This window comes from Microcebus murinus, chromosome 8, assembly GCF_040939455.1.
Source record: "Microcebus murinus isolate Inina chromosome 8, M.murinus_Inina_mat1.0, whole genome shotgun sequence".
NCBI classification, from domain to species: domain Eukaryota; kingdom Metazoa; phylum Chordata; class Mammalia; order Primates; family Cheirogaleidae; genus Microcebus; species Microcebus murinus.
The window spans coordinates 85746510-85763718 of record NC_134111.1 but is presented as its reverse complement, the minus strand read 5'-3'; the positions used below and the strand labels follow the sequence as shown (position 1 = coordinate 85763718).

Here is a 17209-nt window from a genome sequence, read left to right as displayed (position 1 = left end):
TCACTGAGTAGTCTTTGGCTTTAAACAATTTTGTTTGTTTCAAACAATGCCCCCAAACCACTTTCTTGTTTTTAAAAGGGTTCTTTCACAAATGAAATGATTACTTTAAAAACTTCGTTATGACCAGATGATCTTTAGCCAGTGTTATTTGATATCTTGAAGTGAATTTTGAATATGGGTTGCTAATAGAGACTTCGTAATCTGTATTCAAGAATGACCATAGCTCAGAACAGTTGGTAGCTCAGAACAGTTGGTACATATGTAATTTATTAGCTCATGAGCAACAACTGCAAGGGAAAAATATTTAAGTTTTACTTTATGTTGAAGACAGAATTTAAAAACCTATATATCTTCCCTTCTTTCCTTGATGCTTTTTAATTTCTTCCTTTTTTCCCATTGTTTTACCAGGGCGACATACCTTCTGTTGAATACCTCTTACAAAATGGAAGTGACCCAAATGTTAAAGACCATGCTGGATGGACACCATTGGTAATTCTGTTTGTTTTCTATTCTCATTCTCTTTATATTTGTAGTTCTTATAGTTTATAGTTATGTAGTTGTCCATATATCATCTTCTGCCATATATACTCTTTTTAGTTTGAAGAATTTATGTTTTCACCAAGTATGAGAAAATGATTACTTCTATTTAGCCTTTCATTTGCGACAGGCAAGACATTGGCTACTTTTTTACTGACTACCTTTAGATTTAGGAATGCAGTGACTGCAGAGTTTAGCTAATGTGTGGAGGCAACTGCTACAACTGACATCAGGCTCCTTTCTGCACCATTGCATGTCACTGGAGCCAGATTTCTTACAACAAAGACAGATCCGAGGAACCTGGTATAGGAGTGTGATCACAAGGCAGTGATTCCTACTGAGGGTCTGTTTTAGCCTCACTGATAACCTATGCGATTGCAAATATATAGAGGCAATAGAAGTCTTGGCTTATATTGAGCATTTTTAAAAGTCTTATTATTACTAAAAATGCAGTGTGAAAAATACTCTGGATAAAGAATGGCACAAATACTTGGAAACAGTTGCTATATGGGCTAATTATGGTAGGACAATAAACATGAGATTTGAATGCAGCCCCAGAAGTGTAAACAAATGAATAGGCCAGGTGCAGTGGCTCATGCCTGTAATCCTAGCACTCTGGAAGGCCGAGGTGGGCAGATTGCTCGAGGTCAGGAGTTCGAAACCAGCCTGAGCAAGAGCGAGACCCCGTCTCTACTATAAATAGAAAGAAATTAATTGGCCTACTAATATATAGAGAGAAAATTAGCCGGGCATGGTGGCGCATGCCTGTAGTTCCAGCTACTTGGGAGTCTGAGGCAGCAGGATTGCTTGAGCCCAGGAGTTTGAGGTTGCTGTGAGCTAGGCTGACGCCACGGCATTCACTGTAGCCGGGGCAACAAAGTGAGACTCTGTCTCAAAAAAAAACCAACAAATGAGTAGATGCCTTTATCCTGTAAACTAGAAATGCAGCACAGACATTAGGAGACTCTCAATAGGCCAAGTGGAAAAAAAGTTTAAATTTACATTTAATGACTTCTTGCCAAATTTTTAAGCTGGGAAGGTTTAGTTTGGATCAGAATCACTTTGTTGTTTGGACTCTACAGGCTGGCTAAACTTTTCAAAGAAAGGGATATATATATATATATTTTTTTTTTTTTTTTTTTAAGCAAGTATGACAAATTATAGTAAAGATTGGTGCATAGTTTAGAGCAGTGGTCCCCAGCCTTTTTGGTACCAGGGCCTGGTTTCATGGAAGACAATTTTCCACAGACCAGGGTAGGGGTGGGTGGCCAGGCCTGGTTTCAGGATGATTCAAGCATATTACATTTATTGTGCATTTTATTTCTATTATTATTACATTGTAATATAGGATGTAATAGTTATACAATTCACCATAATACAGAATCTAATGCCGCCACTGATCTGACAGGAGGCAGAGCTCAGGCGGTGATGCAAGTGAGGGGGAGCGGTTGTAAATACAGATGAACCTTGGCTTGGGCCCACTGCTCACCTCCTGCTGTGTGGCCAGGTTCCGGTACTGGTCCATGGCCTGGGGTTGGGGACCACAGATTTAGAGGATATGATGTTTACTTTGGATTCTTTTCTAGAAATAGACCTATAAACATTGAGTGTGGTATCACTGATTATGAATTGAATTAGACGTACTTAAAAAGTATAGTATGTCAGAGATTTATTAGAATCCAACACAAGCATTTTCAGCAGTTCATAAGGACATAAGGAAAGATTTGAACCTAAGGTATCTTTGAACATTTTATTGTTACCAGTTTTGTTATTCATTCAATAAATAAACTTTCGGAATTCCTACTCTGTGTTGTTATCAGTGACACTAGCCATTCAGTAATCTTTAGCTTCAACAAATAGCTTGTCTTGTAAATACTCCTAGGATATTCAATTTGTTGGGTGGTTATGTGGATGTGCTGGTGCACCACAGGTGTATGGCTAAACACCTGATTTACTGAATTCTCTTCAGTCTTGGAGAATTGATTTTATGCTTGATCTGTTTGTTAAATACTAAGTCTTTTTTTTTTCTTAATGTTTTAAAGTTATTTAAACATAGGACAATTTAAATGTAGGACAATTTAGGAACGTTATTTAAACATAGGACAATTTAGGAACTATATAGTTGGTTTCAAGCTACATTTTCTTCTTTAAAAAAGAACTCTTTGGTCCAAGGCTCAAATGAATAGTCTTTTCTTTGTCCATGAGTTGCACAGATCTTGATCTCCATGTATTATATCACAAAGATTATTTAATAATGGCTTTTACTCTCTGAACAATTTATGGTCTGTATGAATAAGAATAAATTTACTGACTGAGGTTCACATTTATTTTTCTAGAGTGTGATGTTGTTATAATATCATCTATTGCTCTTTCTCATCACTTCTCTCACTCTTTTTTTTAAAACTAATTTAATTAGCATGAAGCCTGCAATCACGGGCATCTGAAGGTAGTGGAATTGTTGCTCCAGCATAAGGCATTAGTAAACTCCACTGGGTATCAGAACGACTCACCACTTCATGATGCGGTTAAAAATGGGCATGTGGATATAGTCAAACTGCTACTTTCCTATGGAGCCTCTAGGAATGCTGTGTAAGTATATCAACTTAAAAATTGATTTTTAAATTGTCTTGAATTCCTGAAACAAGACATGTGAGGAAGCAGAGACTAATACTCAGATTGACAGCTTTTTCTCTGTACATTCACAATGAAAAGCAGATGTGATCATCTGATTCTGTATTTAAAGTCAGCATTCATCTCCTTTGCCCCTGTGATCCAATTGGTGCTCTGTATCTGTGGGTTCTGTATCCAAGTATTCAGCCAACTGTGGATCAAAAATACTTGGGACAAAACCCAATAAAAAAATAATAGAACAACTAAAAAACTACAAATAAAACAATATATCAAATATTAATATAGCATTTCGTTTGTATTAAGTATTGTAAGTAATCTAGAGATGATTTAAAATATATGGGAGGATGTTGTAGGTTATGCCCAAATACTACATCACTTTACATAAGAGACATGAGCATCTGTAGATTTTGGTATTCACGAAGGTCCTGGAACCACTTCCCCATGGATATGGAGGGACAACGGTGCCTTCATATTTGAGGGAGATTTGCTGTCATAATTCAGAAACAATTGTCAAATTAATTTTGGAAACTTTGATTTTTTGGACAAATTCACTTAGCATTTATATTCTGCAGTTTGATTAATACTTATTAATAAGAAAATGATTATTATAGAAATAATTGTTTTATATGCTTTCTAACACTTCAGAATTGTTTTAGATATTCCATTACTTCTATACATTTTCTGTGTACTTCATATAACAACAGTTAAGGTATGTAAGAATTCAGATATTAGGTAAGAGCAGTGGAATTATTTCTTAGACTTTTTATATCATTCAAATGAGGCTCTGGATAAATTGTTTTTCAGTGTCAGGACACAGAGATGCATTAGTGAATGCCGGCAGCTGCTTTTTAAAATTGCTATTCAAGAGTGTCACAAGCAAATGCCATATGTAGATATTTTTATCTTTAATCTGTAACTCGGTTCATGTCTCCCTATATATTATTTTATTCTTTTCAGTTAATCAGATAGTTGAAATGAAAATGGAACAATTGCCTCTTTGTGCCCTAGTTGCTTCTATAGGTTTGACAAAAGCACACAAAAGTCAGGCTTACCCTAGTTACAGAGAAAAATAAGAATTACAAAATGCAGAACTTATAGGTTGTAAGTTTTTCTTGGTGTAACCACTTAACATAATTGAAAAATAAATTAATAACACAAGAATGTGCCATACTTTGGTGCTGTTAGTTTCAGTAAATGTGTCTAATCTCTTTCATTTCTCCTCATAAGTTATAACTGGGGCAAACTCAGGGGATATATATGTTCTTCTGTTTTTTATTTTTCTGTGTGTGTGTGTGTGTGTGTATCTATATACATGGACCTAATAGAGGTATCTATTACCTATATAAGTACCTAACAGATATGACCCTACTATGGGTATAGCAAGCCCTTTGGTAAAGCAAGTTGTTGCTTGGGTCAGGTGAAACTGAATAGTTTCCATCCCAGGGTTCTTAAATCAGCCATGACTGCTTTAATGAATGGAGCATTGGTCAGGGCGTTAGGGAATCCAGCTTTTATTTGTGACTCCATTATTGACTTTATAGCTTCAGGCAGGTTAATTTCTGTGCCTTGGTGTCCTCACCAATAAAACATGGGTGATGCCTGCTGCGTTTCTATTTCTTCAGAGCACAGTGAGGATTAATGAGCCAAAACACAGAGCCTGTCTTGTGGTTTGTACACCATGATTCTTCACTGCTCTGTGAGAGCTTATTAATAAACAAGGAGCGGGTATGAGACAGTAAGTGAGTCTGCCTTCACAGGTGACTTCGCTGTTGCTTTAGATAGGCTTACCAAGTGAAGTGGCAGATTTGGGTCTATCTCTAGCCCTGCAGTGTCCAGTAGACCTTTCTGTGGTGATGGGAATGTTTATGCTGGGCATTCAGTAGCCACTAACTACATGTAGCTACTGAACACTTGAAAATTGGCTAGTACTACTGAGGAACTAAAATTTTAAAATGCATTTAATAGCCACATGTGTCAGTGACTACTGTGTTAGACAGCCATTTGATACGGTTAGGATAGTTGGGCAGGATGGATTGCTGTTGAATGAGTATAGTAGGGCAGATACAGGTGTATGTTTAGTTCACGGCATAACAGTGTGGTGGGTGTTTCTAAGCATTACAGTTTCTTTTCCAGACTATTGGTCATCATACTTAAGCATTTTCCTATGTTTTTTGCTTTTTGTTTTATTGGTGTTCTCCTCATTGGCTTTACACGTTTCCTAAGTGATCTCCTTCTTTTCAGATTACCTTTCTTTAATTCATTTCCCGTACCTCAGCCTGAGTCCTTTCAAAAAATGGAAGTCTGGCCAAATCGCTTATTTGCTTAAAACCCATCAATGACTTTGTTTTAAAGCCTAATGTTTTTAAAATAACGGTGAAACTCCATGTTCTCCCAGACCCTTCTAAGTGCCTAGCATAATCTATGCTCACATTTGTTTGTAGAGTGAATTAGTAAATATTTGAATGAATGAAGATATTGGGTATTTTTTTCCTCTCTTTTGATAAAAGGTGAGATGAGATGAAAATAGAAATCACCTCCTTCTGCCACCAACTTCATTAAGTGTGACAAGTCTTTGTAATAAGCTGTACCTTTTCTAGGGTGGTAGAACTGGTTCCTGGGAGCTGTTAGAATAAATTTTGTGTGTTTCCAGGACAGAATTCTTAGCCTCATGCCCAACTGGCATCCATAGCATGCTACTTTTTGTGGGATTGTGGCTACCCAAAGTAATTCCTATATACAGCCTTGACACTTTTAAGCCCCCCCCCACCCACACACACTGCCCCCTCAATGTTCTAGATATGGTCCTTCTAGAATTAAGTAGTGATAGGTAATATAGTAGATGAAGTTCATTCCTGTCTCTTCCTCCATTTCTTAAGGAGATCATGAGATGGGTATGGGGATAGGGCATGGAGACTATGGGGTTTTTACTGCTCTTCTTTTTTTGCCTGAAGCTCTTACTCCTTATAAGCCATTAACATCTTAGAATCTGGAATCTGAGCTGGCAAGCATGTTTTCTTTTTCTTTTCTCTGCTTATATTAATATCTCTTTTACTCTTAAGGAACTCTTTTCTTAATAACCAGGACTAGACTCTTCCCATACCTGGCGGAAGGGTAAGAACCAGAAAAGGCAAAAGCCATTCTTCTGTCCATCCCTGGTTAGGGCTTGGTACTTTGACTAATTGAAGAAGCAGTGCCCTTTTGCTTCTTCCAAATTTCTAAATGGCCTCCTTTAGCTCTTGAATGGACATTTTGGCTGTCTCCTTTATTACCTCAAGATTGGTGTCTTCTAGATGCCTTTCTTTTTCATTGGTTTTGTTACACTCCCTCCATTGCTTCTCACTTTATCATCTCACTGGTTCTGTCTGGCTGCTTATGTTCTAGTAGGAGTGAACAGATGGTTAAGTCACTGATTATAGAATAGTGTGATGCATGTGTTTATAGCATAGTGTCCAAGATTCTATGAAAATCTAGAGTAGGGGCTGTAAGACTAGAGGAAGTTATGAAAGGGTTTCTGGAAGAAGCAGCACTCCAACTGAGTTGTGAAGAGGAAAAAGAATGGGCTTTTCAGGAAGGTAAGGTGTCAGGTGCTAAGGTACTCTAAGGCTAGACTGTTGCTCATTCATTCTAGGAATTTGTCAATGATATAAGCCTGGGATGAAAGGGAGGAGGAGGAGATAGATAAGAGGCCAGAAAAGGTAGCCAGGGACTATGAAATGCTGTGTGGCTAAGGGGTTCCAATTTTAAATTAAAAACTTCTTCCTCCATGCTGGGCAGGGAGCTCAGCTAAGAGGTATGTCCAGGGATCTGGGGAGGGAGTTATGAGAGTCTGAATTAAAGTAGTGACAGTAGCAGTGGGAGGGGGAGGGGGCAGCTCTGTTAATGTATTCTTTCAGATGAAGTTTGATTTACTGTGTCAAGTTTCAAAAATACTGTATTAGGATGTTGATTGAAATTAGGTATGTATATAGATTAAAGTGGATTAATAAAGTTGGTTTCTTACTCAGGACCATGTTTCTCCATTTATTTAAGCAGTCTGTTATATATATCTTAGTAAAGTTTTTAATACGTGTATGACTATACACATGCATGTAACTATTAATATTTATTGAGGTTATTCTAGGTACAGGTTGACTATCACTTATCTAGAATACTTGGGATTAGAAATGTTTCAGATTTTGGAATATTTGCATATATATAATGAGATATCTTGGGGATGGGACCCAAGTTTAAACATAAAATTCATTTGTTTCATATACACCTTATATACATAGCCCGAAGGTTATTTTATACAATATTTTAAAAATAATTTTGTGCATGAAAAAAAGTTTTGTTAAGTACTTATATGTGGAATTTTTACTTTTGGTATCATGTCAGCTCTCAAAAAGTTTTGGATTTTGGAGCATTTTGAATTTCACATTTTCGGATTAGAGATGCTCAGCCTATATAGTATTTGATTCTTTTGTTGCCCTAGTGAACTGGGTATTCTATTAATACAATTTGTTATTCCTGGTATATATAGGAAAGCTGTTGATTTTAGTACATTTCTCTTCTATCCAGCCAACACTTAATTCTAAGGATCTGATTATCATTTATTAACTTTCATTTCTTCATTTGTCAAAGCTTTTGGGAAAATATTATAATGGTGGTAGTTAGCTTATTTCTTTTGTTCTTCTTTTTTAAAAAATATTGACTATAGCTTTATAGTCAATATTAGTATCAGTGTTAAACATAAAGATTTATGTCTTGTGGAAGTTTTCTTCCATTTATTTAAAAATTTTTTTAACTAGGCTATATTTTATTTTATTAAATTATTTTTAGCTTAAATGACCTTACACTTGTTACTAGCTGATGTTGTTAATACATTTTTTAAAATTTAAGCATTCTTCCTTTCCCGAGATAAACTTGACTTTGTGTTATTCTTTAAAGAAATATTTTGCATCTGTTTTCTAGGGTTTTGTTTAGGAATTTTGCATTTGTGATTATAAGTTAGAGTGATTCATGATTTTTTCTTTCATTTTTTGCCCTCAGATTTTGATATCAAAGTTATATTCATAGCTTCAAGTAATCAGATTGCTTTCTACTTTTTCTGTTCTCTGGACCATGAATAGAGTATCTTACAGAAATAAGCCCCATCCCCCCCTTGACGCAACATTATCTCTTTTGATAACTTACATATTATATAATTTTAAGAGATATCACCAATTTTATTTAGTTACCACTGTGAAATACTAACATATTAGTAGTAGAATACAGGCACTATGGAGAAGATGGACTTTTTTTTATCCCATTAAGTTTATCCTTAACACGTTAACTGCCATATGAGGTGTATTTAACAACAGGTTAAACAGTTTTGAGCCTAGGGCCTCATGAAGCATATGTAACTCACATCTCTTCACCTTGGGAACCATGAGATCTATTTTTTTTTTTTTTTTGAGACAGAGTCTCGCTTTGTTGCCCAGGCTAGTGTGAGTGCCGTGGCGTCAGCCTAGCTCACAGCAACCTCAAACTCCTGGGCTCGAGCGATCCTTCTGTCTCAGCCTCCCGAGTAGCTGAGACTACAGGCATGTGCCACCATGCCCGGCTAATTTTTTATATATATATCAGTTGGCCAATTAGTTTCTTTCTATTTATAGTAGAGACGGGGTCTCGCTCTTGCTCAGGCTGGTTTCGAACTCCCGACCTCGAGCAATCCGCCCGCCTCGGCCTCCCAGAGAGCTAGGATTACAGGTGTGAGCCACCGCGCCCGGCCTGAGATCTATTTTTTGAGTTGTGTATAGCTCACAGAAAATAAAAAATAACAATTTTTTCATTAAATTAGAAAGGATCATTTTGTTTTTGATGTTTTTATTCTGTTTTTGTAATAAAACATTGGCCCCAAGGAAAAAATTTTTTTCTAGTGTGGCAGTCAATGTGTTAAATAGTGCCTGTGGACCAAAAAAGTTAGCCTATTTTGCGGTTTTATCCGAGACCATGATTTTTAGGAAGATTCTCAGGAAGATCATCTTACTGATGCTTAACATGGGCCACACCGGTGAGCCAGAGTCTGTGAGGAAATACTGTTCCTGCTGTGTTCCCCATGTGCATAGCAAACCTATAGACCTTGAGGTCTTCCTTTGGATATATTTTAGTCAAGTGTTGTGATAGTCTTTGTGTACTGAATGCTAAACAGTACTTCTTGTTTTAACATTCTTCGAGGCCCTGGGAATTGAAGTAGGCCTGTAGGCCAGCGTTGTGCCCACTGATGTTCGTTGCACTCTAGATGAGGAGGTGTGGCTAATGGAGTTATTGAAAGCATGTTTGATAAAAGACCTGTGTCCTCAACCAAATGCAGATTCTTCTTAATATTTGGTATATTTCGATTGACTTTATAACTCTCTTGTACTATAAGAATTTTAGTCTGAATTATTTCAATTGGGAGTGAAGCAAACTATAGAGAAGACTACAAAGAGTTTTGTTATATAGTTCTGGGAGAGAGAAGAAAAACTAAGATAAAATCCAGCCTCAGAGTTACTCCTGGATGTTTTCAGGAGAGAGGAAAGCTTGTATGAGACAGCTTAGGGATCCAGGTTGTATTCTGATACGTTCTGTTATTAAGTTATCATGAAGGGTGCTAAGTCCACATGACCTTAAAGATTGGAAAGGCTTAAGAACTATCTTTTCAGTAATGATTTATAAAGTGTAAAGATAACCAAGAGCCTTTTTGTAACCTAGGAAGTATGGAGTGTAAACAATTAGGCCATATAATTAGGCATTGAATGTTTATGGAAGACTAGACATAAGAAAAAGAAAGAATGGAATATTATCTACTACTGCAAAGCCAAGTGAATTTAAAAACATCTTATTGAATATTGGTGGAAGGAAAGCTTAAAACCTGAGAAGCCAAGGCGTGATAGCTAGGAATTAACCATATACAGTACTAATTTCAAATATCACTGATACCTTTATTTGCCATCTTCATTATTTAATTAAAAAAATAAAGGGGCCAGCCTGGGCACCATAGCAATTCCTCATCTCTACAAAAAATTAAAAAAAAAATAAAAGTTAGCTGATGTGGTGGTGTACACCAGTGGTTGCAGCTACTCAGGAGGCTGAGGCAGGAGGATGGTTTGAGCCTAAAAGTTTGGGGCTGCAGTGAGCTATGATTGCTCCACTGAACTCCAACTTGGGGGACAAGTAAGACCCTGTCGCAAACAACAATAAAAGGTAAATAAAGGAGCTTCATAGTATACCAGTGAAATCTCCCAACCTATTTTTTCCCATTGAGGATATGTTCTTCAACTGTGGATTTTCCTACTGCAGAGGTTTTAGGCCCTAAATCTTTATGATTATGGAGGATTCAAATATACAATAGAAAGTCCTATATCTACTTCAGACTTTATCTTTTGATTTAGTTTTAATATTCTGGCAACTTACCATTTTTATTTATTTTTTATTTTATTTATTTTTGTTGGGTGTTGTTTTGTTTTGTTTTGAGAGGGAGTCGTGCTATTTTTGCCTTCAACTTGTAATCCTTTTGCCTAAGCCCTCTAAGTAGTTGGCACTACAGGCATGTGCCATCGTACCTGGCTATTACTGTTTTTTAAAAGTCACATTGTAGTTAGATTACTTTATAATGTGCATTGAGCTTTTGCTATGCAAACTTTTGCATTTTTAAATGTGTCTTACATTTAAATACGGTATTAATTCATTTAACTCTGAATAATTTTTTGTATAAAAATTTACCTCTTGTCAACTAAAATAAGTCTGTTATCTAAGAGGGAAAATTGGTTCTATTTTGGCCTCCGATAATGAGAGAAAGGTTTATATCTTTTGTAATCTTTGTGGTCTGGGAAACGTTATGTAGATAATTGTTCAGAACATCATTGGTTTATCCACTGCCTTCTGTACATCCCAGTGTGAACCTAGGACCTAAAGCTGTTATGGGAGTGTGTGGAGAATAGCATATGCTTTTTTTTTTATCGATATGTAGGATTTAGAATTTGATGCTTGGTCTGCCATTAACGGTTTCCCTTGGAAGGATGTTGAATTCTTAAGTAGAAGGTATTATATGGACCATTGGACCTATTAATTGTCCCACTGCCCTAGGTTAATTTTTAAAAAATTAATTGCCTACGTACAACAGAGATATTAATAGTATACGTTTTATAGCTTCAAAAAAGTCTCATGGTCTTTTGAATTAGTGTGCTGCTTTTTTCTGCAGAGTGACTTGAAAGCAGAGTGACTTGAAATATTAAATCTGTGTGTTTGCAATTTTGTAGTTCATAAGGGATTTCATCCATGGACTGTCTTGGTATCTTGTCATGCGTGATAGGTTAGCATTAGTAAAAATGCCTGTTTGCATATGTTTTTGCAGATTTGGATGATATATGTGTACAAGATTAAATTGTATCACTTGTAGATAGATATCACTTGTAGAAAGATATCAATTGTATCACTATTAATTGCATCACTCCTTTCCCCCTTTTACTAGTGGTGCAGCTAATTCAGGGCACAGTTATAGGCAAGTGTCTATCATCATTTCTGAGGGGAAAAGGACTGTATTCTGAACTGTGCCTTTGGGACAAAGCTGAAATGTTAAACACCACAGTTTAGCCCTTTGATAAGTAATTCCTTTTTATCAGTCTTCATGATCAGAAAGAATCGTAGTTAGGAAAAGGATTTTCAAAGTTATCTAGTCCATATTCTTTTTCTTTTTTTTTTTTTTTTTTTTTGAGACAGAGTCTCGCTTTGTTGCCTAGGCTAGAGTGAGTGCCGTGGCGTCAGCCTAGCTCACAGCAACCTCAAACTCCTGGGCTCAAGCAATCCTCCTGCCTCAGCCTCCCGAGTAGCTGGGACTACAGGCATGTGCCACCATGCCCGGCTAATTTTTTCTATATATATCAGTTGACCAATTAATTTCTTTCTATTTATAGTAGAGACGGGGTCTTACTCTTGCTCAGGCTGGTTTTGAACTCCTGACCTTGAGCAATCCGCCCGCCTCGGCCTCCCAAGAGCTAGGATTACAGGCGTGAGCCACCGCGCCCGGCCTCATATTCTTTTTCTTTAGATTGTACCATATAGGAAAATGAAAATCTCTTATTTTAATGTTAAGAATACATGCTTCTATACTTTCCCATCCAAATTATCATTAGAAAGCATGCATAAAGTATATCATAAAATTGGGGAAAATGAAGATGAGAGGTTAACATTTGGACATAACTTAGTTTCCTTATTTTCATTCTGTATCTTCCAAAAATGCAAATCTAATACACTAATATTAATAGCAGTTATTAAGCTGTCACTATATACCAGGCACTGTTTTAAGCACTTCTGATGTATTAATTCATTTGTTCCTTAACAATAATCCTATAAAGTAGGTTGTGTTATTATCTACATTTTATAGATAAGGAACCAGAAACACAGTGGTTTAGTAATTCCTCTAAGGTCATATGACTTTTTGGTGGCAGAGCTGAAATTTAAATTCAGGCAATCTGATTCTGTAACCCCAGCTCTTAACTACCACGCTGTATCGATGCCATCTCTCCTGCTCACAGCTATTTAAGGAGCTGTTCAAGGTTTCTGATTGACCTTAGGAGGGAGATCAACTCTTTAATACCTCCCCTTTGTTCTTGTATAATCTGACCACAGCTTACATACAGTTCTAGAACACCCCATACACCTGTGGTATACTCCCTCTCCTTATCCCTCCCTGGGATTCTGTCTCCCCTTCTTTTTCTGTCCTTCTTTTCTTGGTGTCTCTGATTTGCCATGCTATCTCACTCAAAGTCCTTCACACACTTTTCTCTTTGCTGGGTTATTCTTCCTCTGTTCCCGTATTTCCTTCTTTTTTTTACTCTTTTAGGTCTAGGAAGCTTTACCAGACTTCAAAATCCTTTTTGTGTATTTCCCTCTGCTTTCCCCCCACTGAGCTCTGTGAGGACAGAAACTACCTTTTATCTCATTCATTCTTTTGTGCCTACAAGAGTTTTTGGTACATAAAAAGAAAAATAAACAAAATGTATTCAATGAAGGAATATTTTCCAGACTGATTACAAAGCTGTGTTTGTAACTTTTCCTCTACATGTTTATATAGCACTCATTCCCTATGTGTTAGATAAATGATTATTGCTAGTTTTGATAAATATGTAAAGTAATACATGTATCCATTTCCATATAGAATCTACTGTCAGTGTATGTAAGTATCAGTGATCATCATCCTCCAGCATTTCTTAGTTTTTATATAGCAAAAAGCAATGACTTATGAACAGTTAGATCTTCTGTCAAGGTTTTAAAATTTAAAATCTTGGCCGGGTGTGGTGGCTCATGCCTGTAATCCTAGCACTCTGGGAGGTCGAGGCGAGCGGATTGCTCAAGTTCAGGAGCAGCCTGAGCAAGAGCGAGACCCCGTCTCTACTATAAATGGAAGGAAATTAATTGGCCAACTAAAAATATATACAAAAAATTAACCGGGCATGGTAGCGCATGCCTGTAGTCCCAGCTACTCAAGAGGCTGAGGCAGGAGGATCGGTTGAGCCCAGGAGTTTGAGGTTGCTGTAAGCTAGGCTGACACCACAGCACTCACTCTAGCCTGGGCAAGAAAGCGAGACTCTGTCTCAAAAAAAAAAAAAACATAAATAAAATAAAATAAAATTTAAAATCTCCAGTCATATCTTTAAAGATTTTATATGAAACATTTTTCAAATAATAATTTGCAATCACAGGTTAAAGGAGTAGGGCAGGAGTACATTAGAGGAAAAGAACTGGTAAAATCTGCCAATGTGCTTACCATATTATGAAGGAACAGAAAAAATATTTAGGAAAAAAAGATACCCTCTTAGTCAAAGATTATTTAAAATGTTTCAATAACCAAAAAAATAATAATATATATATATATAATTTTTAGGATTCAGTATAGATAAAGTATATTATCTATATATAATCATTTGACATTCACTTAGAGAGTTTCTTTGAAAGGGCCTTAAAATTGGTACATATAAAAGGTATTAATATATTGTCATACAATACATGTAAATTTAGCAATTTAGATGTTAACTTTTCCTGTATTCTGTAAATAGCTTTAATTACACTGGTGTTGCATTAACCCATATACTTTAATTAGTTGACACATGTGCCTTTCCATTTTCACAGCTACATACTTTCTGTGTCTCTCATGTCCATTGCTTTATACCTGATTATTTCATCAATTTTTCATTTTGTATTTGGCCTTACACATGAGCACACAGTAGGTCGATTCTTTAGCTTGCTAGAAGGCTTTCTTTCACCAGTTCCATACATTTCAGCAATCATATTGCTTATTTTTTGCTTGGGCCCATCATGTTCACCCACCATATTCCAGTTTCTAGTCCTGAGCTCAAGGCCATTTTGTTTCCCAGTGTATATTCTTGACCTCCTTAGAAATCCATCTCATGTATCACCTTTTTACTGAAGCTTTGGTTTACACTTTATCAGTTTGATACTTGTTGAATGACTATATGTCTTCAGTAGGATTATAGGCAAGGACAGTGTTTTCTAAGTTTTACATATCCCTCCAAAATACCTAGTTTGTGTGTTAAGGCTTTGGGTTAAATCATGCTAGAAAACAGAGAACATACTACATTTCAGTATATTTAGACAAAATCATTCTATAAGCTCCTTTGGTAACCTATTTTAATAAAATAGCAAATTAAATTGATATCTGTCTTGAGTCCATGATGTTCTAGTAAATCTAAAAAAAACTTCCTTATATAGTGATAGAGAATAACTGACTTATCACGCTCTTCAGTTAGTAATCAGTCACACTAATAGTCTCTGTTGCATGTGACAACATATGCCTTTTCCTCCATATAGTACCTTTTTTTAAAAAAAAAGGGAATAAATCTATTTATGTGCATTTTGAATTGATTTTTCACACTAAGTCTCTAATCAAAGTGTCAGTCCATTCAAATATATCATTATGGGAAGAAAGCACACTGTTTTGTGTCCAAATAATAAAGAATAAATCTTAGGTATACCCCATCTTGTTTTGCTGTGGTTTTTGAAGTTGCCACATATAAACTTACCTAATTCCAAATATCAGTGGTTGGTTCATGACAAAGCAGAAACAACATGACATGATTTAATAGGCTCCATCTCCCATGATTCAGGACTGATGTTTTACTGATTATCTTTCCATCTATAGCACTTACAATGTGCCACTCCATTCATTAGCAGTACAGGAGGGCCAAGAGTTTAGTGACTGTGTATAAGCTGAAGCCATTCGTAATCCAGGTGGAGAAACCACATGTTTTAAGACCTTATAAGATAGTAAGCTTTGTGTAATAAGGGTCCTAAATGAAAATTGGAATCCTGCTAGTCATTTTATAAAACAGTTCTTTAGAAGGCAACAAGATGATACTGGTTTAGACCAGTTTAGATGTTTTATTGGTTAGTTTTTGGTTTAAAGCCCTCACTAGCCAATGGTGGTACTTTCAGGAGTCTGTCACTTAATATGTTTTCATGTTGTCATAATGGACTTGTATTTGTGTAAAATAACTAGGCTAATATCATCCAGCTAATAAAGTGTACTTGGTTGGTCTGTGTATTTTATATCTTCGGAGGATAAAATCTACATTTGTCTTTATTAAGAAGTCCTTGTGTGTGCAGTGATTTTTTGGTGGTGTATGACATATTTTTTGTTGTTCATTCATTTTTGTACTTGGTGGCTTAAGACCTAGAATACTGGTTCTTCAACTCAAATTTTTACTTTTGTATTTATAGCATATGTGTGTGGGGAGATTGTGTAGTTGGTATGGGAGCACAGAAATTTAGAGAATGAAATTAGGAAGTATCAAGTATAGTGGATGAGAACATTTTGACATACCCTGAGACAGTCTGCTCTGAATGTAAACAGTGACCTGTATCACTTTGTTTTAAATCAGAAAGCCGAAGTACAATTGATTGCATTATACCTTGGCTGGAGAAAGATGTTGCCAGAGGAAGGTTACGCGGTGTTGGACCTAGCCATAAAGGGGAGTCTGAGAATACAAACTTGTCAGTATTTATCCTGCACTGTGCAGAGAAGAAAGAGTGACAGAACCTGATAGTCACGAATGGCAGTCATTAGAGAAACATTTGCTGTGGTTCATTTCTTGTCGTAATCCACTAGCTTTCTTTCCTCACTCTGCCAGCAAAACAGCTTTCACCAAGGTCATTAAGGACCTTGTGTCTGAACTCAGTACATGCTGATGTCATCTGTGTGACCTCTCTGCAGCATCAGACAGAGCTGCTGCCTTCCTCCTGCTCACCCTTAATGTTTCACTCTGTTCCTTCCAGATCTTTTTGTATACATTCAATACAGTTTTCAAAATTGGTATTACACTGTGTTTATAATTTTATATCCTGTTTAACACATTACATTTTCACGTAAATTCTAGTGGCCATCGTATGTATATATCATAATCTTAAAAACAAAAGATTATAAAAGAAATGCTCATTTTGAAAACCTATTGCCATAGTATATAGTATATTTAAATTATATTTTGGAACCATTTATAAGGAAGCAGAATAGTAGACAGAAGTCCTATAGTTTTAACAAGTTACTTGTAATTGAAAGACTAAGGATGGGCGATATTTAATTTTAGTGGAATTGAACAAGGGGAATATGACCTTAGTCAAAGTCATTGGAACTTGCTCCTCTCTGTTTTCTCGTCTATAAAATAATGGGATCATCCTGTGATCTCTGAAGTCTTTTCCAGTGTAACATTTTGTAATTTGTAAATTAGTTCATGCTGAGAAATTGTATGAAAGTGTTCTCTGAACCATACTAGTTTGTTCTGTGATAGCTGTGATTATTATATATTATAGTGTACATAACATGTTAAAATTAATTTTTAAAGTGCTCTGTGCACTACTTTATTAAATTGTTTGTCATGTGGCATAATTTTCCTTCTAGTAGATGTAAATGCCTGTCCTGTGAATTTATCTAATTTTGTACTTTGTTTATATAGACTATAGAGCCTATAATAGCTATAGTAAATGATTTTTATTTGCATTTGAAAGCCTCTTACCCATAGTGATTCATGGT

At 36.1% G+C, this 17209-nt stretch overlaps 1 protein-coding gene across 1 annotated transcript in view; it reads left to right on the top strand.

Annotated features, from left to right (window-relative positions):
* BARD1 (BRCA1 associated RING domain 1) overlaps positions 1 to 17209 on the top strand; it is an 80119-nt gene that overhangs the window by 36325 nt on the left and 26585 nt on the right. Inside the window, exons 5-6 of the mRNA XM_012756781.3 lie at positions 409 to 489; positions 2954 to 3126. Of these exons, the coding sequence (XP_012612235.2) occupies positions 409 to 489; positions 2954 to 3126 (254 nt within the window). The remainder of the gene's footprint in view (positions 1 to 408; positions 490 to 2953; positions 3127 to 17209) is intronic.